The sequence below is a fragment of the Antedon mediterranea genome, chromosome 11 (assembly GCF_964355755.1).
Source record: "Antedon mediterranea chromosome 11, ecAntMedi1.1, whole genome shotgun sequence".
NCBI lineage: Eukaryota > Metazoa > Echinodermata > Crinoidea > Comatulida > Antedonidae > Antedon > Antedon mediterranea.
The window spans coordinates 1813835-1841778 of NC_092680.1; the positions used below are offsets into that span (position 1 = coordinate 1813835).

The following is a 27944-nucleotide window of genomic DNA, read 5'->3' on the forward strand; positions in this document are numbered from 1 at the left end:
TTTTATAAAAATAAATCAACATCAGCATCAAGAATTTGTATTCACAGAATAGGTAGCCGTGTATTATAGATTGATTATCCTGTACATGTCAATAGACCTGTATAATGGAACAGGCGTAAAAATTGTGCCCTCTTTAGTTTGTTATTTCGGCCAACCCCCTGTATATTATAAACAGCTTGCTTAGCATGATTTGATTAACCTCGACACCTGCGCAACTACAGTATAGACTAAGTCTCGACTAGGTTACCACTCAATCTAATGTTAAGTATAATCGAATTACAATAGAGTAAAACAAGTGTATATATTGATTTGTTTTATTGTTTTGCAATTTTGCCGTATTTTAAAGTTCCAAATAAGTGATTATTTTGTTGCCATCAGCTGTAAATTAGTCCAAATCAAGGATGTACAAGGACCAGCGAAAGCGTACGAAAAACGTGAGGGAAACCGCCAGGTGGGACAGAACAATTACTAATCTGTACTGTTGTATCTTATGGTATATAATCACACTGTAAAAACTATTACATCTATTCGTTGAGAGTGTTGATAGGCTTACCTAAGCACTGTACCGTAGTGCTATGTTTGCCACGAGGAGAATTTCCTCTTTCTACGAGCATGTACGCAAGTGCGTCTATGGTTTTAGATTAAGAGTTGTGAATAGTGAAAATGATCTGGTTAGGTGTACTATGAACTATTTGTTACGATATTCAATCTCTACACTAAGTGGGAAAAAATCCTATATTAAGTTTAATTTTCCGGTTTAGTATTATTTGTTGTTGTACAGTATATGTGGAATATTTATTCTGAAATAAAGTGATCACATCAAATCAAATAACTATATACCGAAAAGAGTCCTAACTACCAGTACTATTGTTAAAAAAGCATTATTACAAAATAATGTATTATTTATTTATTTATATAATTTATAAATATTTATTCTATTTTACGGATCCTTAGTGTCCCAAGTTTATATGTATATAATTCTATATAGTCATAGATATTCGTCCGACGCAACAACAATTAGTTTCTGACAGCTTCAGTAGTTCTCACAATATACAATATTGTGTTTAAAAAACTGATACACAAATCACAGGGATAAACACAGCACTATTTTATGTGTATTTTTCCTGATGTCGCGTGGACATGTTGATCTATTTATACATCCATGTGTTGACAATGAATTTGACCAAATACATGAATTTAATGAATATATTGGTAGCAGCATTTTAAATCTGGATCCCGTTAAATCAGGATTCTTAGAGACAATCAATACCGCCGAGGTGGGTATAGTAGTGAAGTGCTCAGAGTTTCGGCTGTTTTTTTCGTTTTCTCCAATCGTTATTTCATTTTTTGTTAAGAGGAGAAGAGAAGAAAGATAACGGGCGGATCATGGCGGTTGTGAAGATAGTTCTGCTGAGTATTGCAGTGTTTGTGTTGGTGGTTACGTTCTCTATAGCAAATCGTGAGAATGCGACTGTAACCCGCCGCCGTCAGTTTAGCAAAGCTGCTGTGGCCACTGATGTGCCTGAATGTTCTGAAATGGGAAAGTATGGTGTATTTTCATTTGTTTAAAATTCTCGTATTAACCATCGTTATAAGAAGTTGTGCAGCCTTTATTCAAAGAAAACATAAATATAAGGGTTTTTTTTTATCCGCGGCAGATCCATTTTACTTGAAGGCGGTACCGCTGTTGATGCCGCAATCACATCGATGTTATGTATTGGACTGGTGAACGGCGAGTCGTCTGGAATTAGTGGCGGCTTTTTTATGATGATGTACGATACAAAAGCTAAAAAGGCAGAGTTTCTCGACGCTAGGAACACTGCACCTGCAGCTACAAATGTGAATATGTTTAACTCTAAACCACACACCATGATATACGGTAAGACTCTTTCAAACAGACCTAACATCGGCTGCTGTTTTATGAAAGATGTATGTAAATATATTGTTGCTTTACTGTAATATCGTTACTTATAACAGAATAGCCGATGTAATAACAGATAATATAACAGATAATTCGTGTGTATTCTTTAGGTGCGTTGGCTATAGCGACACCTGGAGAGGTTAAGGGAATGTGGGTAGCTCACCAGAAGTATGGCAAACTTCCTTGGAAGAGACTGTTTGCACCTGTTATCGAGTTGGCACGCAGAGGAGTCGAACTGACCATTCACGGAGCAACAAGCATTGGTGATATTCTACAGAATTATGGCAAAGGACCTCATATGAAATAAGTTACATTGACTGTGTTACCTAAATACGCACTTAACATCAGATGTATTGTCCCTTTGTCAAATTCCAAAAAAATAAAAATTAAAAGATTTCGAAAAAAGTGGGTAATTTTGAACTATCATAATAGTTATTAACTTTCACCAAAAATTAGTCAAAAAAAAAATCATTTAACTGAAATACAGACGTTTTTTGGTTCAAAAAATAACTTTGACTTCCTGTCAAAGTTTTCGATCAAAACATATCTCATAATGCAATGCGCTTGTTTGGCTACTCTGTATGCATAATCATAAATCTTCCTCGCGATCTGTGTGAAAACACTTTCTCAACCGTGACAAGTTGTAAACAATCCTAATTAGCATCATGCATAATGCATATTCATGGTTTGAAATCTTTGTTTACTTTCGCTCGCGACTATTTTCCAGACGAAATGTAATACAATTAATTTAGCTGTTAATTACGTAAAATTGTTGTTTTTGGCTTGAATTTTCGACTTAAAGTGAATAACTTTAATATTACTTTGATATGGCCAATTAAAATTTAGTATATTTTGACCTTAATTTGTGTGTGTTTCAAGGGACAATACATCTTTAAGTAAACACATCATAAGTGGTATTTATATTCGTAGGTTAATGTGTTTAAGTATATACCTTTTGGAAGCTGTTCTCCTATCAGGTAGTATAGTTATGTTGATTTAATTTACACTAAATCAATTTATTTATTTATTAAGGCTTGGAGGGAGTTATACTTTAAAGATAACGGAACCCGTCCTAAAGAAGCGGGTGACATCATATTACGTAGCGAATACGCCGACACGCTGCAACGAATTGCTAACAACGGCTGGACTGAATTCTATATTGGAACTACAGCTGATATGATTATTGAAGATATGAAAACATATAGTGAGTTTATAGGTCATTTTGAAAACGAGTTCGAGTAAAATACTTTAAGATATATTAAATCGTGCCTCTCAAGTAAGGAGTAATAAATTGTTTTTTGTCTTTGGTTCAATGAAGACGCGAAATTTGCACGCGCGATTTACACGCGCGTTCAAACTTTGATGACAAGATACAGTATTTGCAAAGGCGTGTCAAGAGTACTCAACTACTGGAAAAAGTTTTAAAAGTGTTTAATTATTATTAATTAAATTGTATTATGGAAGTTAAGATTTATGATTTATTTTATGAGTTTGTTTTCTTCAGACGGAATTTTAACAAAAGCGGACTTAAGTAACTATGACGTAAGATGGTCTGATGGAGTAAAGTCCTCATTTATGAACTACACGGTATGTTCTCCAGGTTCACCGAGTGGAGGGCTGGCCTACCAGTTTTTTCTAAATGTATGGAAAGGTACAGTTGGTAGATAATTATACACTCAATTAATACTACTACAAATACTACTTTTGTAAAGCTCTGTCTACACTATCAAACGAGTTTGACAAATAAAAGTGTGATGTGCCCAAATATGGTAGTAATGACATATGACATAATGTCTATATATATATGAGCACATCACATTTTTTGTCGCATAAAGTTTGATAGTGTAACGCATCTATTGCTCGCGGATGGTGTCTGCATAAAATTACGTCGATCATGACTTGTTTTTATGATTAGGCTATGAAATTGATCTGAAAACTACTGCAGACAAAGTGCGAACGTTCCACCGTTTTCTAGAGACGTGTAAGTTTGCGAGTGGTCAGTTTTCCATCATGGGTGACGTCGATAATCCTGAGGTCCGTCAGGTAAGAATATCCTGGGGTTTCAGTTGGTGAATACGGTAAGATTCTAATTTTGTAAAAATATCACGGCCGTGTTTTATTACTTTACTTAGTTTATTTGCCAGATAGTCTGATGATTTTCCCGCCTCGGCTGCTTTGCTTATCTCGGATTGCTTTTCTCTAGTCCTGTCTGTTTTCTGCTATTCTCCGAACCGTTTCTGTATCTGTTATGCTATTAATCCTAGGCGGTAGTGCAGTTGATGATTGTTTATGAAGAGTGATCAGGTCGTTCGGATAGAGTTACCGGTAGCGTGGACCGTGGCCGTGTTTTATTGATAATATTAAAAGCGAACTGTGTATCCGCCCGATTTAAACACCAGCTTTTGTTCGGGGTTTATATTATGATCTTCTGTGACACAACGTGTAACATGTTTATACTTTTAATGTTGTCTTTACTATCGTCCTATCAACATTTTGTACATTAAGGTGATGGAAAACTTGGCATCTGAAGACTTTGCGTCAAATGTACGCTATACGATAAAAGACGATCGGCTCACTTACACCAATTTAAGCTATTATAGTTCTGGAATTTTTGACGAAACTGAAAAAAAAGGAAGCACTAGTCACGTGAGCGTCTTAGATGAGAATGGAAACGCTGTATCTGTGACGACGACTATAAACTATTAGTAAGTTACAAACACAAAATGGTTGTAGATTAAATTAAAACGTGGTTCCCAGTAGAGACGCGCAACGCAAGCGAGTTGACCAATGACAAGCCACTGTTCGAATAATCAATCGCTTGTGATTGGTCAAATCACTTACGTTGCGTTACTAGTGGGAACCAAGCTTTACTTTATCGTTTATTTAGTTTCGGCTGCAAAATAATGTCAACAAAATCCGGAATAATATACAACAACCTGATGACAAGTTTTACTAGGCCTAATTCAGAAAAATCGTACCAGAAGAAAGGATTTAACTACCCTGGCCCAAATAAGCGGCCTAAGTCGGGGATAAGCGGTAGTATCTTCCTCGATAAACACGGTGACGTCAGATTTGTGGTGGGAAGTTCTGGAGGAAATACAATTGTACCTGCAAATGCATGGGTAGGTTTAGGTAAAAACAAAAGTACGACGAGGGTTGGTGCGAGAACCTCGCAACATAATTTACATAACAATGCCATAATAAAGCTTGGTTCTCACTAGCGACGCAACGTAAAAAAATACCCTTCCAATCATTGTGTTTGCACCCGCCTGAGTAAATTCAAACCTACGTTCGCAACAATGTTGCGTCGTCGGTTCCCACTTGTGATTACGTAATACAACACTTTGCGTCGATACGTCGCTGAGTTGCGTTCTAGTGGGAACCGCGCTTAAGCGAGAATTTATTTATTTTATGTCTTTAGGCAATGTGGCCAAGGATTACCCATAGTGAATTAATCACTGTCCTATCAGATAGGTGGTAATCCTCCTGATACAGGGGCTATTGTGTGAACCAGTTCACCGGGGTAACCCCCCCCCCCCCCACAAGGTAATTAAATGGAACAAAATAAATCCTTCTATCGCAATGGATTAATGAAAAATAAACGTTATAGTGGCAGTGGTATGAACATACCGTAATGTGAGCAGTTGCTGTTTTGAAATTCAAATTGACAAGAGAAAAAGAGAAACCTTTTCATGGTCTGACATACACGGCATTGAGCCCATGATATCCAGTGCAACAAATAAGCTTGGTTCCCACTAGCGACGCCCCCGCCTTCGTGAAATCAAACCTGCGATGTTTGCAGCACTGTTGCCTCGTCGGTTCCCACTTGTGATTACGCAATACATCACTTTGCGTCAATACGTCGCTGCGTTGCGTTCTAGTTGGAACCAACATGTGCTGTTTAGGCCACCGAGTTCAAATGACGATTGGCTCACTAATCAATTCCACGATGTCGTTGATTTTATCCTATCTATTTTACATAAGTACTGTGGTATAATTTTAACTGGTGATTTTAATTATGATTACGGTGTCAATAGTCCCTTAGTTTATAAGAAATTTAAAGAAATTATTGCTCCACTTGATACTATATAATTTGTTGATTTTTATACTCGTGTTTCTAACACCAAAAGTAGCATTATTGATCTGGTCTTGTGCAATAACCCTGACATTGTATGTAATTTCAGAAGTCATCCCGGTCTCAGTACAAGTGACCACCTTGGGGTTTATTTTAATATTAACGCTAGACGCAGTAAAGTTAAACCTGTAGATAGATATTATTGTCAATATAGTAAATGTGACCATGACGATCTTTTTACAACGTTGGGGGCGGTTCCTTGGGGTCTGTGCCTGGAACAATCAGACTGTGAGGAAATGTGGGAAAATTTTAAAGACCTCTTTCTCGCCATTATCAACGATTGTATCCCTAAAGTCAAAAGTAAAAAGAGAAACAGGCCAGCTTGGATAACTCAAGAAATGGTTACCATGGCTCGTAAAAAGAAACGAATGCTAAAAGAGGCTCATCGTCATCCTCATAACCCAAGTAAGATGGACAATTATAGAAAGTTTAGTAATAAATTAAGAAACCTAACAAAAAAAGCTCATTTACAATATATTAGGAAATTAAGTGTCGCCTGTGTAAATGTTATGTTAAGACACGGCAGTAAGACTGGACAAGTCAAAAACTTTGTTTTTAACGGTATACCCTTGGTTTCTGATATCGATGCGGTAAATGCATTTTCCACATTCTAATTGCGTCAAACTTTAACGAACCTAATCGTAATTTCAATGTTAACCATGAGATCTGTAATTGTGTTCACCCAGATATTGTTCCCCTTAATAACATTAATATTAGTGAAAAAACTATTTTCGAGGCTCTATTGTCCTTGAAACCCAACAAATCCTCTGGACCTGACGGGATTACACCTAAAATGTTATCCATGTCAGCTCCAATTATTGCCCCAGTGTTGTGCAAAATGTTTAACAAGTTCTTAACGGATGGCTTTGTACCAAAAGATTGGAAACTCGCGAATGTCACTCCTATTTTTAAGTCGGGTAATCGTAACGAAGTTAATAATTATCGACCCATATTGCTATGTTCTATTATAGGTAAGGTTTTTGAACGTATTATAGCAGATAACATTCTTTTTTATCTTCAATTTTTTGGATTTATAAGTCCCACGCAACACGGGTTTTATCCAGGTAGATCGTGTATTACACAGGCCTCAGCGTTATATCATGATTGGTCACAAACAATGGATGTCAGACAACCTCCTGTAATTGATGCAATATTCCTTGATTGGGAGAAGGCCTTTGACCGTGTTCCCCATGATTTAGTAATCAAGAAACTGCACAACATGGGAGTATGTGGATCTCTCCTAAAGTGTCTTCACTCCTTTCTCAGTGACAGATTCCAACGTGTTGTTCTTAATAAGGAGCATTCTGATTGGGATAGAGTGGGCTCGGGTGTTCCTCAGGGATCAGTGTTAGGCCCGCTTCTATTCAATCTCTTTGTTTATGACCTACCTCTAAATACCTCTTCTGTTATGAAGCAGTATGCAGATGATACAGTAATTTATAAACCTGTATTCAGTCGTCATGATGCACTTACCTTACAACAGGATCTTTGTAAAATTTCCAAATGGTGTGAGGATAATAAAATGAAATTAAATGCAAAGAAGTGTAAAGTCATGCACATAACTAGGAAACGTAATTATATCACTCATTTTATTTATACAATCGAATCCAATCCCCTTGAAGCTGTTAATTCACATAAATATCTTGGTATTAACTTCTCACGTGATTTAACATGGTCTGCTCACGTTAATGATGTACGTATCGATGAAATCTATGAGAATGCTTGGGTTTATCAAACGGTTTGTAGGTTTCAATGACACCGAAATTTTACTACGACTTTTTAATGCACTATGTCGACCTGTTATTGAATATGGTGCTCCTGTGTGGGATCCACATCAAAAACAACATAATATAGCTATTAACAAGTCATTAAGACGGGTTACTAAATTGTGTGTTGAAGGCGATTTCACTGACAGGCTTAAGATACTAAATTTACCAGATATGGTTCAAAGAATGAAATTTCATAGTATAATTTTTGTAGTTAAGTGTTTGCATAAGTTAATTGATTTTGATATATTTGAATACCTTACAATTAATTCTCGGTATCCAGAGTCCCTCACCTTTAAACACATGTATGCTAGAACTAATGCATTTAAATACTCCCTGTTTGTTAATTTCCCTCGAATATGGGAATGTATCCCGCATGAAGTTCGTAACAAAGTCCTGTTTAACTTTGGTGGGTTTAGAAGGGACTTGAAAAAATGTATTACTGATATCGAATTCATCTAGACTTTCTCTGTGTTTTTATGTCTATTGCGTTTTTCGTACTATTAGTTGGGAAAGCCACTCGACAGTGCGGTTCTTTTGAACTGATCTACTTTTGGTTACCCGCAGGTGCTGATAGTGTACTTTTGTTCTGTTTTATTGAATGATGCCGTACCTTGTTTTTGATTTTTGTATGTTACCTGGAAATTGAATAAAAAAAAAATAAAAAAAAATAGAACACTCTTTATTGACATTTTAAATGTAATGTTTGTTTCAAATATTGTTTGTAGCTAGATATAGTCTGGGACAGATACGGCACTTTCTTTACAGATGTTGTTTTGTTTTTAGCGATTCTACCGTGCTACACCTTTCATTATGTTTTCAAACCCGTCTTTCACAGGCAACGCTGTTAGTTCTTTCTTCAAATTATACGTTAAAAAAAGCCGTGGAATGGCGTAGGATATTCAATCCACTGTTTCCAAATGAAGGCATATATGAAGAAGGTTTTCCAAAAGTAAGTGGATGTTGATTGCTAGCATACCACCCACCGTTACCACCCACCGTAAATTACGAATAATACGAGGTCAATTTGTAATTGAAGCTAATATTTTGAGTTTAATATTTTTATTTTGTAAATTAGTTTTTGAACATGATAACTTACTATTTTGTTATTTATAGGAAGTTTTATCAGGCTTGGAGAAACTCGGTCACGTTGTAACACAACTGCCATCGTATAAGTTCGCGGTTACCCAAGCTATATTAAAGGATGACAATGGTATAGATGCGTACTCGGACTCGAGAAAACAGGGGCAAGCCGCAGGATATTGATGATCAATAGGCCTACCTATTATTTATAAATATTGATTGATGATTGGTTGTTACCCTACCAAATCTAATTAGATAATCATAGCACTTCTTTATCAATTTCAAAAAATTAATAATATGTAATGCAAATATCGACCCTCTTCTATTTTGATAAAGCGCGCATAATAAATCTTAGTATTAAAAGATATATTAACAAACAAGAATATAGGCCTAATCTGTGCTTATTTACATTTTTTTACATTTTACAGGTTGCAAACCATAGTCATAATTTGAACCGGGAAACCGTTTAATAATATTAAAAATGAATTTTGATGGTGACAAAACAGTATTGATGAGAGACCATCAATCCTTTGAAATCGTTAATAAAGAAAATCGTATTAAAAACAGTCTATTTTTATTCGCATTGTGACTTCTTTAAAAGTATTGTTGAATATCAGACCCCTGGAATAAATGAAAAGATGAGACATTCATGATCACTTGAATTGTCATTATGTACTATACTTTTACTTTAGTTAAAAAATTCAAAAAGAGAGCCCTCTATTTTAGATCAGACAAAAACAAAACAAAATCTTGTTTTTTGAGTGTTGGCTCGTAAAAGTATGTTTTGCAGATCAACCATACTGTATTTATGTAGGCGATGCAGTAAGTTTTTGAGAAATGATGTAGCTTTGTATTCAAGTATTTCTAAAACCAACAAATATGACAACACGGCGGTTGTTGAATCATCACCGGCTAGGCCTAGGCCTAAGCCTAATCCTAGTCAGGAAAGGCAAGCATCCGACAATCATCGACAGGCATCGATGCCCTTTAGTGGGGCGAAGCTTGGTGTGTTTACGCAAGTGAAGCCCAAGTTGACTAATGTTTTTACTGAAGATAAACTACTTACAGATTTCCTCAAACGGACGATGCCAAAAGATGTAGGTTTCATTTTTTTTTTATCATGAATGACCTTTTGGTGGTCTATGATGAGTAAGAATAGATATAGGATAATCCTTTTTATTTGTGGCCGGACATGACCTTTTAATACGTACCTGGATATGCAAATTAGGTGACCTGAATAAGTGAATGATATTACTAGGTAGGTAGGTAGGTAGGTGTACATACACATACACATACTTCTTGAAAGTGTAAAATTGGTATGGTATCAATTAATAATGATGATGTTTTTTTTTCAAACATTTTTACATTTTTCAGGTGCTGCAAGAAATTTATTCGGATTTGGAAAGGTTTGGTAAAAGAGTTGCAACAGAAATCGATGATCTTGGAAAAGAATGCGAGAAAAATGTACCAAAAATTATAACATTTGATGCATGGGGTAACAGAATTGACGAATTGATCACATGTGATGCCTGGAAGAAACAGCACGATATATCAGCTGAGGAAGGACTCGTAGCAATACCTTATGAAAAGCAGTATGGCCCATGGAGGTAATTTCAATTTCTTTTATTTCAACTTTGTTTTGCCTGTCAAAAACAGGTGATATAGATTATAGTAGAAAAATTATCATTCAAGATATGTTTTGCTGCCTCAACTGTATTACGGTATATAAACTTTATATTTATAATTGTCTAGCCTGATTTTTATCTATGCATATCATACATATCTATATGACCTGGTTATTGTATTTGCTTTTATATTTATCTTTCACTTCAGCCATCTATATCAATTTGTTAGTTGTATCTACCACGATCTGACAATTTTATTTCTGTTTTATTTTCATCTTTCAGTCGAGTATACCAACTTGTTAAGCTCTATCTATATGCGCCATCATCAGGGCTGTATTCGTGTCCTTTGGCTATGACTGATGGAGCTGCTAAATTTTTTCAGGTGACTTTCTTTTTATAGAAAAACATTTTTTTGGAAAATCAGTGAAAATAGGTGCCTAAAAATGGCAAATTTTAGGTGCCAAACTGAAATTATATTTTTATTATAGTTTTGCACAATTTAGGGGGGCCTAGGCCCTTGAATTCGCCTTTGTAGAGAGGTAGCAGTTGACAGCCAGCAAACAGGTTTTTTAAAATGCCAATTAATTTTTCATTTATATTTTGTTAGATCCACCCAGATTTACCTATGAATGAGCGGGCATTTTCAAGACTTATTTCTCGTGACCCAAAGCACTTCTGGACGTCTGGTCAGTGGATGACTGAGAAGAAAGGCGGTTCTGATGTCGGTATGTGTCAACAGAAGTAGGCAGTATTTCTACAAATTTTTGTGACATTGCACAAACATGTGATGTGCCCAAATGTGGTAGTGATATTCCTTAATATGGTAGTGATATGACATCATCATGTCCATATATGGGCACATCACATTTATTTGTCACATAAAGTTTGATAGTGTAGATAGAGCTTTACAAAATGTATTTTATTACCATACGAATTTAAGTTACTAGATTATAAAGATTCTTTTTATTTAGGTCTGGGGACAGAAACGTTGGCTGTTCCTCAGCATGATGGCTCGTACAAACTGCATGGGTTTAAGTGGTTCTCATCCGCTACTGATGCTGACATGACACTGACACTTGCTAGAATAGTAGATGAATCTGGACAAGCAACACCAGTAAGTTCATACTTAAAACACCATAAATTGAAGAATAACATAACATTCTTTCATATTTTTAATTTCTTTTTTTTTTAATGAGACTTTAGAAACAAAAAATTGACACAAACCTGGTTCTGTAATGAAAACAATGCAAATTTTGTGCATTTTGCTTGGACCCCTTTCACACAGAAAAATTAAAGAAATTATTATCTTGTGTGTGAAAGGTGTAGACAGACAACAACATTGGCTTTCTAACCCAAATAAAGCTGCCATTTTTTAGAAGGCAGCATATTTTTAAATAATGCAACATCATAATAATAAAGAATTGATTAGTGTTTTTATTCCTTTTTTGTTTTTTTCCTGTGAAGCGCATTATGCGCTTAAGAGTCCAAATGTATTATTATTATTCTAGTCAATCAAGTGTGAATGAAGCCTAATTCTGTAATTTCAGTGTGAAAGATGCTTTAATTTCAGTGTGAATGAGGCTTTAATTTCAGTTTGAAAGAGGCTTTAATTTTACCTGTCAACTCTATAGGGATCAAGAGGACTGTCAATGTTCTATGTAGAAACAAAGACTATTGATGGTACATTAAATGGTATTGAGATACAAAAGTTAAAAGACAAGCTAGGCACAAGGCAGCTACCAACAGCTGAACTGCTTCTAGATGGTACCATTGCCCAACTGGTAAGAGCTCTTCACTGTAATGTATGTAAGGTTAAGTCAATTCAATCTTTTAATTTTGACGTCGCTTGAGTAGACACCCTTAAATCATGACATTAAACTACATACACCTTTTGAATCTACGACTGTCCTTTACCTAAGTTCCCTATTGTTATTAACTTCTGTTAGGTATCACAGAAAGGGAAGGGAGTGTCTAGCATTACCACTATGTTGACTATCTCAAGAATACATACAATTATGATGGCTGTCAGCAGTATGAGAAGGTCAGTTCTAATATTAAACTTCTTTTCTCTTTTTTTTGGTATGGTTTTAGGTGTCAGATGAAGGAAGAGGGGTGGTTGGTATAACTCCAATGTTAACCATTACCAGGTTACATAACACATTATCAGCTGCGTCATCTATGAGAAGGTAACAAGATTCTCATACAAGTTGTGGCTTTGGCAATGTTCTTGTGAACAGACTATACTTTGACGACATCCATTGTACAATTTGTACAGAATTGTTCATTTTCTTTATCTTTTGTTCTGATTATTAAAAAAAGTTGTGCAATTTCTACAGAATAGTGCATTTAGCCAGAGATTTTTGCCTAAAGAGGGCGGCATTTGGTAAAGTTATTGTAGAACATCCTCTCCACATGCAGACACTTTCAAGACTTGAGGTACCGTTTTGTTGTAGTTTTACAAAGAGATTTAGAATAAAGAAAATATATGGTTTCATTTATATATGTGGCTAATTATATACATTGAATGATGCTTAAAAAGTGGTGTTACATATCTGTAATATCAAAATCTTTGAAAAGTACTACTTTAAAGTAGTGGAGTAGAGTAGTGAGAGAGGCAAATGCAAGTATTTTGTATCCGTAGGCAAAATACTTTACTTACGTTTGCCTCTCTTTACCCTGGTTACTAGTTGCATTATGGGATTATGTTTCCATACATGTTTGATAAATTTATCAATGGGGTAATAATGTTCAGCACTTTGAGGTTTCACAAAGTGAGTGGCCGAGCGGTTAAGACAGTGGAACCGTAATCACGTAGCCATAACATCGGCAGGGGTTCGAGGCTCACTCACTCCATGGTTCTGGTGGTAGAACGAGTCTTCTCGGATAAGGACTATAAACCGTAGGTCCAGTGTACACAACTTGCTCGTGTGCACTTTAAAGAACCTAGTACATCTTTCGAGACGAGTAGGGGGTTACCCCGGTGTATTAGTACATCACAGCCACTGATCACCAACTGGGCCCTCTGAGAGATCAGTCTTTGACTGAAGAGGTCACCCAGTATAAATATATAAAGATAAAACAAACAAACAAATCCAGGATATTATTATTTTGTTTGCATTCATTGTGTTTTGTTATCAGGTAGAATCAAGAGCAGCCTTCTTAATGGTAATGGAAATTGGTCGTCTGCTTGGCTTAGAAGATTGTGGTGAAGCCAGTGATGATGAGTTGGATATGCTGAGGCTGTTGACACCTTTGGCTAAGCTATATACTGGTAAACAGGTAAGATATATAGCTCAGTATTCAGCTTGAAATATGTTAAATTATTGAAATCTAATATAATATAAATATTGTTATTGTTTTGTGTTATTGATAAAAAATTAATATTAATCTGTCAATAAATAGAATACCAAATATTATGATTGTTTATATATGTACAGGCTGTTTCAGTAGCATCAGAAGCCTTAGAATGCTTTGGAGGACAGGGCTACATTGAGGACACAGGTTTGCCTGTATTTTTAAGAGACGCTCAGGTAATTTAATGAATACGCCCAGTCATTTTTATTCATAGATGATCTATGAGCATTTTCTAAATTTAAGTACAATATACGACAACAGGCACACATTTTAAATTTGTATAACCATGTGTTATAGGTCCTCAGTATTTGGGAAGGAACAACGAATATTTTATCTCTGGACGTGTTACGTGCCATCACAAAGAGCAATGGAAAAGTATTATTGTCGTTCTTTAAAGACGTTGAACAAAAACTTACAAAAGTGGCCATGTCAGAGGTCAATGACCTTCAAAATAGTACACTTAATGTCTCGCAAGCTCTTAAGGTAAATCTTTTGACAATTTTTGTTGTCTTATGTATTTTATTTTATAGGTTTCTTGTTAGTACCCAGATTGTATCCACGATGTCATTGTAAGCTCATAAATTGAATATCTACACTATCAAACTTTATTTGACAAGAAAATATGATCTGCCCATATATGGACATAATGTCATATCACTACCATATTTAAGCATACCACTACCATATTTGGGCACATCACACTTTTTTTTGTCAAACTCATTTAAAGTGTAGACAGAGCTTAAACTTAAAAACATGGTTTTTTGACTAATCATATGCTGTAGGAATTTCTCAGAACCTCCATTAAATCTTTATTCTTTTATAAAGGTTTCCTCTTGGTTATTTGCCAAATTTCTAATAAATAAATCTTTCTCTAACATACACCTGAAGGAATATTTTATTATTATAATAAGTAATTATATAAGTAATAATTTTACTTTACTGGTTTAAGAACCTATCTATCCACCAACTTTAATATTTTATGTAGATTTCTATACAATTTGAATGTCAATTTTATTTTAAAAATATATATCCTTTGTAGGATGTAAAGGAATTTGTAGAAATGTCATCTCAACAGTCATTATCATTTATGGAAGCTGCAGCGCGAGATTTTGCGTTTAGTTTATCAAGAATCTACATGGCAGCTGTTATGTTGGATCACGCCGCCTGGCAAGGAGCAGACGCGTCTGATGTCATGGCTGCCAAACGGTAAGAATACTAGTTTTTGCAGGACCACATACACGTTAACTTTAATGCTTTTTTCCAACAAGCAATGTGATACACATTGTATATGCCAGTTGATATTCAGAGCCCCCAATTGAATTAGGGGATGAATTCAAGAAAGTTTACCCACTCAATCCTTTCTTGAAATTTCTTGTATACTGTAGGTGGTGTGAAATGGATCTTGTACCAGTGATAAAAAATGCCGCTAATGGACACTATAGTTGTGAAGCATATGGACTGGATTATGCAATGGTATTAAATGGTCATCCAGAAGCCAGTAGGTAGACTTTAAAAAACCAAGAGGTGTGTGGGCAGTACCAGAGGCATGTGTTTGGTAGGAAAAGAATTTACTACTGGTATAAACCTATTGTACATACACACTTTTTGTGCAGGATAAGTCAGAAGCCGAAAGGAGGAGATCTGTAGGCAGTAAGGCGACTTACTGGATATGGTGAAGTGAACAAGACTGTTGGTGTAAACTTACAATCATACACATACATTTATGTGCACAAGACCAAAAACAGTCATGCAGGAGCCAGTAGGCAGACATCGAAAGGCAGAGAGCTGTTCAGACAACATTCTTGGTAGACATGTGACATAAATAAAACAGAAGTTTACAAGACTACTGGCGCAAAAGGCGTGTACATTACATTTGTACACAAACATGACATGGTTCTCCAATATTATACTGTTAAGTCTAAATAATGTACATTATATCAACTACTTTATTAAAAGATTAAATATTAAGTACATATTAAAGGTACTAACATTTCATTAATAAAGAAAATGTGGTTAAATATTGTGAATTTACTGATAAAAAAAGCTCATGGAATATTTATATAAGATAACATTTATATTACTTGGAGTGGTAATGAATATACTGTATATATAATAAACAATTATGGTCATTGGTAGTTTGTTAATGAATATACTGTATATATAATAAACAATTATCGTCATTGGTAGTTTGTTACTTCTGAAGAATATAAAAATTAGTTGGGAATAGAATTTTCAACAAAATCTCTGTACTATTACTATAGTACAGGGATTTTTTCAAAAAAATAGCAATATATCCCCCTTTTATTTTTCGACGTTACTATGGCTCTACACGATGATGATAACACAATAATACACATAAATGGCAATATTATTGCATAATTATTGAATTTTAATCGATATATAGCTATTTAAAAAATAATCCCTGGAAAAATTGTACGTATTAGCTAACACATACACTTTTTGAGACTGTTTAATAATTATAAAAATCAACATTTTATTCAAAATACAGAAATTATATAGATTTTTCTTTTAGAAAACAATAATTGCAAAATACAATTTATAATATAAAAACATTGAGAAAAGCATTAGCCTGATGCAAGTACATATAATGAAAACATATTAATACGGTAGACTATTGTTTGCAAGGTATAAAAAGGCACTTGGAGGTAATTGGCACATCATACTACATATACAATATACAGCAAACTAAAGTATTATGTTAGTTTCTACTTGCAACGACTTAGGCACAATGCAAGTAAGTTTACCAATCACAAGCTACAGTTTGATGATCAATAGCATTGTGATTAGTCAAATCAAACGTTCTTCTGTTGTGTCCAATTGGAAACACATCTTTAGTGGCCTTCACAAATAGAGACAACAAAAACCATGAACAAAATCTATGGTAAAACCAATGTAAAGTTTGAGCTTTTTATGCATTATCAGCTTGTGGTAGTTAACAAACCGTGGTAGCCCAGAAAATTTAATAAAAGCGGTAAGAATTAACTTTCTAAATATTAAAAATCTTGTAAATCGTACATAATTTAGAATTGCTATAAATACAAAACTTGTAATCTTGTATACCAGATGAACCTAGTTTTAATGCTTATAATACACCATATGTCTAACAATGTGCCCATGCTATGCTTACATAATAACAATCCAGGCAGTACAGTATCAATTCTTACTTATAAATCCCAAACCCCTTTATTGCCGCCAGATCATTACTGAGAAAGGTCTACTGTTCGATTTATTTTAATTAAAAAAAAGCATTAAATTTACATTTTATAGTATAACAAACTGAAAATATCTAAAAAATATCTACGTTCTGTTCAATCAAGTACAAAATGTAACACTACACGTTTTTGTTAAGTACATACAAAAATGGTATATTCAAATCTCCCAAACTCTCTTAACATCACAAATGTTGTCCTATGATATCAATAAATATGTCAGGAGTTTTTGGGGTCAGCCCAAGAGTGTAGTGCCTGATTTGGACTATAGGCTCTATCTATATTAAGGCTCGTTGTACACATTTATTATTGCTTTATTTTTCAACCTAAACTAAAAAAACATTTTTACAAACAAGGTACTCTTATTAAAAAATTATACATTTAAAAAATTAACAATCACTTTTTCTTGAAAAAAAAAAAACCTCACAAAGATTTAAATTAAATGATGATAGGCATTTTTATAAATATCTGGAATTATTAATATTAAATTATTTAAATTGAGTATCAAGGTTCATTTTATTTAAGGTATGTATAAAAATAATGACCAACCCAAATTTAGTCATTATGATAAAGTATTACCCTTATTTAGACATGTCACATGACTTATTCTAAATACCATACTATGGGCACTAGGTAATATATATATATATACATTACTGTCTGTATTTTACCATATTAAAATAAACAATTCTTTTCTAGATATACCATCCCATTTTTGCTATTATATTTGTTTGTTTATATATAGAAAAAAACAGTGAAAAATATATTTAAACTTCAGAAAAGAAAGGCATTAATTTAATTTCATTTTTTTCATTTTTCTTGCATTCAAAATGTGTGCGCACTTTTTAAATCAAGTTTTGCTATACAAATTTTATTTCATGTATATTCAGTACTAGGAATGTAATAATAAGTGGTAGAAATAAAGCTAGCTTGGTTAAAATTGAATTTAGATATTGTTACATACTTTGACGCATTCCCATCAAATTTAGAAATGCGGACGGATTGGACAATTCTATTCTTTAACAGTATATACTTATTTGCTACTTTTTTTTTCTTTGGCACTATAGGCTTAAACCTATAGCTTCACTGTGAATGTGATATTATATTGTTGCATAATAATTATCAAGGTAATAAATATGATTATGATGTTGAACTTGATGGATACTTTGGAAGACTCTTAACTGTATAAACGTAAGCTAATCTCTTACCTACTAAATACACAAAATATCTGGTACAAAATAACAGGATTTCAATATAAGGTACAAAATGTATCATTATTATTGTATTATTGCTTAATAAAATGATTATTATCCAAGTATAAAATCTCTCTTAATCTATAGCAATACGCCACCAGTTAAACACAATACCTTGTTTATGCCAAAATCATGTACATAATCTATAAAGATAAAACCATTCTGTGTAATGAAAACATCTAAAGTTAATATGTTCTAATTTCTAAGCTGATGCAATTTCTGCTATTAACTGAGTAAATACCAAAATATAAAATTTAAAAATTAAAATTAGTAATCTTCTTCAAGGTTGGGAGTTTACGGTTCTTACAGCATCTATGACATACACAACACAATGGATGTGACAATTTTAAATAAATTCTCAAATAAATTATATACCTAGCAATTAACTTTGCTGAAAATTAGAGGGTGGGACTACACATGGATTTTATAAACAATGGACTGGAAATTCTTGTATCTGAATTTAGCTTGAATAAGGGGGTGGGATTATACTTGAGAATAAGCTTATACTCTGTCCATAGAAATAGTATAATATCTCTATGCTCTGTCATATACAGTATGCGCATATTTCTTCATATTTTTGTTTTGTGAATATAAAGGTACAAATTTCTGTTTTTTTAAAATGATTTTTTAAATGCAAAAATATTCAATATCAGTATATTTCTTCATTTTCATCATCATCACTTGGGTATTCGTCCGTGTCCTCTTCTTCAGGCGACATGTACTCGTGTCTGTTTGGCATTCCTGGCTCTTTTGATAGCACAACATGAACGTTAGAACCGTTATAATACGTAGGTATACGATCGTAAGTAGAGAAACAAAGCGTGCGGTTACTACGTGCTTGTAAGACGCCGAAAATGGCGAAGAAAACTACGATGACACATAAACAGGATAGGATGATAACAGTCACATGACCACTGGTAGTTGATTTTCTATTGTTATTATTATTGTCTGGTTCATTTTTGGATAAATCCTCGGATGGTGGACCTGGTCTGCAGTGATCTGAAAGCAGGTAACATTGTTATTTAATGTGTATCACAAAAATCATCATCATCACAGTTAACATGCAAGATAATTTCAAATTGAAAACTTCAAAGCCACCAGAATATTAAGTGAGAAATAAAGAGAAATAAACCGGTCCGGTTTTTTCTGCAAGGAAAGGGAACTATCTCTGTTCAAGCCACAGGGTTATCAAAGGCTTTTTACCATACTGGTGGCTACGGCCCTGATATTTACATTGGGAAGTTGTAAGGTCGAGGGTTCAATCCTCACCTAGTGCCAGGGTTGTAACTCATGACTCTTTCCACTCCCTAATTGGCAAGTCTGTGCTAGCAGTTGGATTTGTATGAAATTAAAAAAAAAATATATAAAAAAAAAAAAAGAATTTGGTATATTTTCTAATATAAAGTTGATCAATCAATTATCAAATAATAATCAATACCTTTTTTATTGCATTCACAGCATTTTCCTATTTCGGTTGGTTTGCCTTCTTCACAGCAAGGTACACAGTAGTGGTGATCCTGGTCTATGTGGTGTATGTTCTTTCCCTTTGCACATGTTATACATTGATTTGGTTCAGATCCGTAACACTCAGCACAAGGCTCTTTACAATCGTTACAAGAACTATTTGTTGGATTGATTGCCTGAACAAGTAAAAGATATAAAATATTAAAAACTATTCATTGACCAACTACAAAAGTAACACAGTAAATTCAGTTAAAATTCCATGTTATTAAGCTCTGTCTACACTATCAAACTTTATGTGACCAAAAAATGATATGTCCATGTATGGATATGATGTTGTCATATCACTAGTACCATATTTGGGCACATCGCATTTTGTTGTCAAACTAGTTTGATAGTGTAAAAACAATTTTGTTGTAAAGCTCTGTCTACACTATCAAACTACTTTGACAAAAAAAAGTGTGATGTGCCTAAATATGGAGGTGATATGCCCAAATATGGTAGTGATATGACATCATTGTGTCCATAAATAATAAATTAAATATTACTAATTACATTAAAGTATGTCATTGATATGCATTTTGGATAGCAAACACCATTATCAAGTATGTGTCCTGGATGGCACCCATCACAATCAAAAACACCTCCACCTGAAAGAAGAAAATCAACAGTTAACATATGATTAATGGAAAAATACCAAATCTTTGGAAAAAATCCAAAAATTATCCCTAAACCAAAATTGTCTTACGATTCACAAACTCACAATCTTTCATATTATAAATATTAATAATCTTTATTGAAATAAAAACTATAAAATTATTCTACTGCAATTTTTTAACTGAATTAACAATATTTTGTTTGCTATGTTTATGCAACTATTTAGTAAGCTTTCTTTGTGGCAATCAAAGGGCATGTTTATACAAAACACTATTACATGCATATTCAAAAGTATACAAACATTAAGTGTGTTGTATAACATAAAAAAGATATTTTGGGTAATGAGATTTCAATTACGAAAAGGGCTACTTTGCTGAATTCTAAAATTATGTGGATTCCTGGTAGATGGAAGTGTCCCCGGTGTATTGTTTAGATCTCTTTGCGTTTCCATTTTTAAGTGTACACCATATTTTCTGATAGTGACAGTGAACACAACAATCAATAGGCAAAAAACGTACAGTAGTTGCTGCAGTAACTGAGGTAGAATAATCTTTAAATGATGCGTTACCTTCAGTACAATTCAAGCATGAAGAATGGCAATGCCAGCATTCATTTCCGTATGGTGTTCTCAGACAGTAGTGATGTTCAGGCTTATCTTCTAAGCATCGTCCTTCAACTAAGTATTTATTATCCTTACACGTCACACAGTTGTCGGCAGATGGTCCGTTACAGCTCTCACACCCTGCATTGCAAGGTTTGCACATCTTTGATTGGATATCTTCATAAAAACTGAACAAAATAATTATATATATTATAAATATTAAATTACATATTATTAGATTACACATACGACTCTCCCAAAGAGGATCTTGAAGAATGGCTTAACAGAAATGTAAAAAGATCAAGAGGAAGAGCAAAATCAACATGGATCATGAAAGTTTAAAAGGAAATAAAAAATTATAGACAAAATGCAAAACTATCCTGTCCATGATAGATAAAAATGTCAAAAAAAGTCATTAAAAGTTGACTATAACTCGTTATTTATTGACAGTAGCAACATAATTATAAATAACAGGTAGGCTTACTAAGTTCCACAGTTGACGACACATTTATTGCCTTTGAGAAACAAGTTATTTTTACATGTGGTGCAATCATTATTTTCAGGACCAAAGCAGGTTAAACAGCTGACACTGCATGTACGACACTCATTAGTACTGCTTACATACTGGCTATCATCTTCAGTGGCAAGGTAGTGGAAGTATCCTCTTTCAACTGGACATGTTGTCACGCAGGTGTCAACTATATATAAAAATTGGGTATGAATGATAATGGCTTGCCTCACCCTTTGTCTGAGTTAGTTTTATATTACCATATATCAAACTTATTTACTGTTTTAGTGCACACTCTGGTTAACTGGGTATATTTATTTAAAGCTGTCTACACTAACTACTATGATGGATCCATATATGGACATGATGATGTCATATCACTACAATATTTAAGCACATCACTACCATATTTGGGCACATCACACTTTATTTGTCAAACTAGTTTGATAGTGTAGACAGAGCTTTAGAATAGTTGGTTTAACTATGCACACAAATTTGTACATTTGAAAACCACCCAGAGTGGGGTAGGGGAATTACCCACTCTGGGGTAGGGGAATTACCCACTCTGGGATAGGGGCATTACCAACTCTGGGGTAGGGGAATTACCCACTCTTGGGTATGGGCATTACCCACTCTGGGGTAAGAAAATTACCCATTCTGGGGGAATTCAATATGAAAATGTTTTTTGTTTAACTTACCAAGAAGATACGTTTCTCTTGGGCATCCTAAACAGTTGTTTTCGCCATCTCCATAGCATGTTTTACAGTTTTCGTGACAGTCAACACAGTCCTTGTCTTTGTTGAAGTAGAATCCTGGTGGACACTCATTTTCACATGAATCATAAAAGCCCAAGTACATGCCGCTGGCGCAACTATCGCAGCTATTTTGAGATGGTCCTTTGCAGGTTTTACAAGTAGAGTGACATTCTGAAAAGATTGTTGAGATTGTTGTTTTAAATAAAATAAATACAAGTATTATTTTCAAAAAGACTGTTATCTTTAATAACAAATGTAGAAAGAGAAAGTTGAATACTATCTATTGCAAAAATTAAAATCAAACAAGTTAAAACTGCTTCAAATTTATTAACACGACTTGTTTCAGACATAGCCTATCATCAGGTGCAGAGAATTGTAACAAAGGATATACATATATCAGTCACAGAATTACATAATAAAACAAATCAGCCATAAAAATTAGTTGTATCTAACTCTTAAAACGTAACCTAGGCCTCCTAATAATCTCTTATTATGCTACAATATCTCACATGAGATGAAGATGGCAATAATAATAATAATAATAATAATAATAATAATAATTATAATAAAATGTCTATTAATATTTGTACTTTTTAATCTTTCTCGTTGTTTCTATTGTTGTAATTTTGTATTTCTTTCTGTTGGATGATTATGATTATGATTATGATTATGATTATGATTATGTTTTACTTTGGAGACCAACTTGATAGTTTGATTTAGTTGCTTTTGGGAATCCTGTCTCTCTCTATTGTTTTTTTTATTTTTTTTATCCGAGACAAAATAAATGAAATGAAAAAAAAAAAATAAAGATGATGTTTAACATTACTAGAAATAAAACTGTACGTTTGCCTTACCTCCGCATTTATCATTATCTTTATATGTTCCATCTGAACATTCTGACACACACTTTCCATTTTCAAGTAGAAACTCATTTTGGCACAAGAGACAATCAAAATCTCTGGCACCTAAACAGGTTCTACATGACGCATCGCAATCTTGACAAGCAACGCCATCAAAAAACTGGTTTTCTCTACAATCAACTGTGAAATTCATGCAGCCTCCAAAGTATATTGTATATCCCTCATTACATTCTAAAAAAACAAAAGTAAAATCATCAATTAGTGGTTATAATGATTGTCTACTAATCTCAGGATTTGGGGTTCAAATCCAAATTTATTCTTTATGCAGAATACATTATATGGATGTCTTTTCTGGATTACCATTTATTACAACAGTGCGTACTTATAACAAATGGTTAAAATAAATGCTTTAAACTTGGTTCCCACTAGCGACAAAACGTAATGTACCCCACGTAGCGTAACAAAATGCCCTTCCAATAATTGTGTTTGTCTCGCCTGCATGAAATTAAACCTGCTTGTTGCGCATCAACATTAATATGCCGTGGACTTGTTGTTGGTTTCCCACTTGTGATTACGCAATACTGCACGTTGCATCGATACATCGCTGCGTTGCGTTTTAGTGGGAACCACACTACATAACGTTACAACTTACTTGTGCAATAACCACCAGTACACTCATCACAAAATGGAGGACAGATGTACTTATCTTGCTGCGCTTGGCTTACAACACAGTGTCCTGATTTACCATCATAACCACTTTACAGTTTAAAATAAATAAAGAAATATTTTAAGATAATAATATTTGATATACAGTTGACTCTCTCAATATCGGGCTTCCTGAAAATTGGAAAATCTCTTAAAACCAGACTTTTCGTGAGATCTAAAAGTTCTTAAATTACCATTAAAAACACAATGAGAATTCTAGAAATTCTGGAAAACCAGACACATATTAGGCCAGCTTAAGGGTATCAGGTATTGTGACTGTATACTTACAATATATTAACATAATTTATAAAATATTATAGTTGTAATAACTTCATTATTTTTTTAATAAGTTTAGTGTGCAACATTACTTAGAATGTCAGTGTTATTTTAAAAAAAAGCCTGTCAAATTTAATTTGGCTTTAGCTTTGTTTAAATAATCGTTTAATCTATTATAACTGATCATTAATTTTGGCCTTACAGGTAAAATAAAGATTATTTCCGAATGGGTTTTATATAAACACATGTTTACACTTACATAGGGCAGTCTCCAAGGCAGCGACCTTTGTGTAGAAATTTCCCAGAATCACACCTCGTACAGTTGAGGTATTCCCCCATGCAATCAAGGCATTCTATTGAGCACTGTCTACAGTTAAGTTCCTCACTATTGTCATATTCATAGTATCCCACAGGGCACTGTGAATAGCAGTACCGTCCCATGTGCAAGTAAAAACCTAGAAAAAATAAAACACATCCAAGACTAAGTATTTGTTTACTGCATGTCATGGGTGATTTGTAAAACACATCCAAGACTAAGTATTTGTTTACTGCATGTCATGGGTGATTTGTAAAACACATCCAAGACTAAGTATTTGTTTACTGCATGTCATGGGTGATTTGTACAACACATCCAAGACTAAGTATTTGTTTACTGCATGTCATGGGTGATTTGTAAAACACATCCAAGACTAACGCCCGTATTCTTAAACCGGACTTTAGTCGTAGTTCGAGCTAAAACTAAAAAAATGACGTCATTTTAATTCATAAACCGAACTTCAACTAAATCACCGACTAAATCAGGCCAACCTCGACTAAATCGAGACGGATTTTGATCGATTTTTTTAGTCCTGGAGGGGGCAGACTAAATGGTCGACTAAATGGTTTTTAAACGATGTTTATAAAAAACGTAACAGTCATTGAGTTGTTATATTGGCCAGATATTGAAGAATGAAATATCTATATTTATATTAGCTTAATTAAATATACATTGGTATAAATTATAATAATGAAAATCATCTTTATTTACAACTGTATACAAATTACATTATTTTCTTCGCGCAAGTCCGACTTGAGCTACGTCACGCCATAGCGACAATGGGAGATGCGGCAATTCACCACGCGATGGAATGTTTAGGGGGCCTAGCGCTTTCTTGTCACGCTATGAAGTGCGTGGTTCGTGGCGATCATACTTTGTTGGGGTCCTAGAAAATATAAAAGTTACCGTACCGCCATGGTTCCTAAATATATTTTTAAGATTTTATTTGTTGTTAATCAAATATACTTCACTGTTAAATTAATACTGATATTGTTCTAATAATTAACGATTAAAATTATTTTTCATGTATATAGTCCTGATGCGTAAAAAGTGTTGTAAGAAATGGAAAGTGATATCAATGCGCAAAATTTCGTCTGCTCCTCAAATACTCTCTTGTCATTGGCCAATGTATAGCCTTTGTTACCCAGACGTGTGCAACTCGACTAAAAGCTCGACTTCATTAAGTCGAACTGCAAACTTCGACTACTTCGTTTTTGAATCGAATTTGAAGTAATAGTTCGAACTACGACTTTTCCAAGTCGAACTTCGAACTACGACTAAAGTCCGGTTTAAGAATACGGGCGTGAGTATTTGTTTACTGCATGTCATGGGTGATTTGTACAACACATCCAAGACTAAGTATTTGTTTACTGCATGTCATGGGTGATTTGTAAAACACATCCAAGACTAAGTATTTGTTTACTGCATGTCATGGGTGATTTGTAAAACACATCCAAGACTAAGTATTTGTGTACTGCATGTCATGGGTGATTTGTAAAACACATCCAAGACTAAGTATTTGTTTACTGCATGTCATGGGTGATTTGTACTACAGAATAGAACGATATACATTATAAAATGACCTCTCCTTATCAATGCTTAGTTAGTATGTTAGCCAACTTTATACAGTACTTTATTTTCCATAACCCTAACCCATTTATAATTTGAGGTGACTGTATGAAAATCTCAGGGCTTGACGTTTGAAATTTTAACTTAACTAGACCACTGGGCTAGTTCATGGTAAGTTTTACTAATCCACTCAATGTTTCACAAGCCCATTCATTTGCAAATTGTGTCTACCTTGTATCTTTTTGGGCAAGGTCCCAATTTTGGCGCCCTAAGCTAGGCACCTGTGCATATAGTAAGTTGACTAGAAGTGTTTTTTAAACTAAACATTGTATGCTGGAGTAGCGAAATATCGAGCCCTGAACCTTTACAAATACTGGGGAAAATTTTTTTATATTAGAACAGCCAATTGCTACTACCCATTATATCTAAACTATACAGGTTCATTCCCTCATAAAGTTTAAATATTCTATTACCTTCTTTGCAAGTGAGACACTCTGACGATTCATAACTGGCACAAGTCAGACAAGTCGGGAAACAAGGTTTGCACACGTTGTCTTGAAAATCAGGGTAATATGTGTCATTGCAATGACTCACACATTTACCATTAGGCATCAAGAAAGTGGAGTAGCTACAGGCAAGGCAATCGGCTGATGTCGGCCCAGAACAACTTTCACAGGATGGCTCACAGTCTTTACAAATAGAATCTACAAAGTACAGTTAGACATTAAATGAATAGCATAGAAATAAGGGGACGCTACCCATGATGCAATCCGAATACTCACCCGTATTGAAATACTGTCCAGCACCGCAACTTGACTGACACACACCATTCTCGTCTTTTGAGAAATTCTTTTTACACTTTTCACAATCAGTGGCATCGGGTCCATTGCAACCACTACACGTTGGATAACAAGGAACACACTCGTTGGTTTGTTCATCCGCAAACGATTCACTACCACATTCGTTTTTCTCAACACATAGATGCTTTAATACTCCGTTTCCATCCGCTTCAGCTGAGCAAAAAAAAATTACAACAACTGTTAAATTATGATTGATACTTCTTTAAATTACATTTATTTAACACATCCATTAATGATGCAAAAGTCTTCCTGTGATGTACTAGTACACCAGGGTAACCTAATCCACATCCATTAATGATGCAAAAGTCTTCCTGTGATGTACTAGTACACCAGGGTAACCTAATCCTCTCGAAAGATGTACTAGGTTCTTTAAAGTCCACATGAACTAGATGTGTACACCGGACATACAGTTCATAATCTTTTTCCGAGAAGACTACCACCAGAACCATGGAGCGAGTTAGCCTTGAACCCTTGCTGATGTTATAAATACGTAATTACGTTTCCACTGTCTTGACCGCTTGGCCACTCGCTCGCTATAATATCACTATATGTAGCATCTAAAATTTAGTTAAAAATATCTTTACCAAAAAGGAATCTTCCATCTGCACACATAAGGCAATCATCAGCCTGAGGTCCAGTACACTTAGCACATCTATCATAACATGGGGAGCATTCCCATTGGTTGTTTTCTCGATTTGGGTATGTTCTATCATACCAAATACAATCTGGTGAACATGTACTCTCTGGTGTTAGGTAATAGGATGGGATACAGGTAGTGCATTCGTGATGGCTTATCCCTGAACAAGTCTGGCATGACGGATGACATGCTCCACAAATTTTGATTTCATCTAATTTAGTGAATTTCTCCGGGCATTCTTTTACGCATTTACGGTTGTAATAATAGAAACCAGCTTTGCATGTATCACACTGAAAATCTAGAATATGGAAAAATAATTATTGAAAATTAAAATTTAATTTCAATGCAGATACAATAAGTAGAAAGCTAAAT

At 34.3% G+C, this 27944-nt stretch overlaps 3 protein-coding genes across 4 annotated transcripts in view; 2 read left to right on the forward strand and 1 right to left on the reverse strand.

The window, feature by feature from the left end:
* Nucleotides 1-1485: 1485 nt before the first annotated feature.
* Nucleotides 1486-9543, forward strand: LOC140063017 (glutathione hydrolase 1 proenzyme-like; the record flags this gene model as incomplete). Its single annotated transcript, XM_072109444.1, has 10 exons — nucleotides 1486-1544; nucleotides 1659-1879; nucleotides 2032-2205; nucleotides 2979-3125; nucleotides 3426-3572; nucleotides 3837-3964; nucleotides 4427-4626; nucleotides 4809-5043; nucleotides 8661-8774; nucleotides 8939-9543. Coding segments are annotated over 10 exons (1575 nt in total), but the record flags the coding sequence as incomplete, so codon positions are not given.
* A 109-nt stretch (nucleotides 9544-9652) lies between these two features.
* LOC140061952 (acyl-CoA dehydrogenase family member 11-like) lies at nucleotides 9653-16004 on the forward strand. 2 transcript variants are annotated; one of them, XM_072107976.1, is made up of 13 exons: nucleotides 9653-10002; nucleotides 10280-10512; nucleotides 10813-10912; nucleotides 11138-11255; nucleotides 11502-11644; nucleotides 12162-12311; nucleotides 12477-12571; nucleotides 12867-12966; nucleotides 13669-13809; nucleotides 13968-14060; nucleotides 14182-14367; nucleotides 14924-15090; nucleotides 15270-16004. In XM_072107976.1, the coding sequence occupies exons 1-13, from the start codon at nucleotides 9685-9687 to the stop codon at nucleotides 15388-15390; spliced, it is 1965 nt and encodes a 654-aa protein (XP_071964077.1). In that variant the 5' UTR covers nucleotides 9653-9684; the 3' UTR covers nucleotides 15391-16004. The 2 variants fall into 2 exon arrangements, with proteins under 2 accessions (XP_071964077.1, XP_071964076.1); XM_072107975.1 differs by lacking the exon at nucleotides 12477-12571 and adding an exon at nucleotides 12622-12716.
* Nucleotides 16005-16353: 349 nt separating this feature from the next.
* LOC140063018 (proprotein convertase subtilisin/kexin type 5-like) overlaps nucleotides 16354-27944 on the reverse strand; it is a 30168-nt gene continuing 18577 nt past the window's right edge. The window contains exons 20-31 of the mRNA XM_072109445.1: nucleotides 27520-27870; nucleotides 26858-27088; nucleotides 26549-26779; nucleotides 24450-24645; nucleotides 23862-23965; nucleotides 23204-23440; nucleotides 22293-22520; nucleotides 21571-21784; nucleotides 21054-21274; nucleotides 20384-20478; nucleotides 19806-20007; nucleotides 16354-19366 (exon numbers count right to left, since the gene is read on the reverse strand). Of these exons, the coding sequence (XP_071965546.1) occupies nucleotides 19017-19366; nucleotides 19806-20007; nucleotides 20384-20478; nucleotides 21054-21274; nucleotides 21571-21784; nucleotides 22293-22520; nucleotides 23204-23440; nucleotides 23862-23965; nucleotides 24450-24645; nucleotides 26549-26779; nucleotides 26858-27088; nucleotides 27520-27870 (2660 nt within the window). The 3' untranslated portion in view covers nucleotides 16354-19016. The remainder of the gene's footprint in view (nucleotides 19367-19805; nucleotides 20008-20383; nucleotides 20479-21053; nucleotides 21275-21570; nucleotides 21785-22292; nucleotides 22521-23203; nucleotides 23441-23861; nucleotides 23966-24449; nucleotides 24646-26548; nucleotides 26780-26857; nucleotides 27089-27519; nucleotides 27871-27944) is intronic.

Excerpts from the sequence above, each read along its gene's own strand:
- LOC140061952 (XM_072107976.1), top strand. The coding sequence starts at position 9,685 with ATGTTTTGCAGATCAACCATACTGTATTTATGTAGGCGATGCAGTAAG. Across the intron at positions 11,645-12,161 it reads AATCTGGACAAGCAACACCA|GGATCAAGAGGACTGTCAAT; the intron begins GTAAGTTCATAC and ends TCAACTCTATAG. Across the intron at positions 14,061-14,181 it reads TATTTTTAAGAGACGCTCAG|GTCCTCAGTATTTGGGAAGG; the intron begins GTAATTTAATGA and ends CATGTGTTATAG.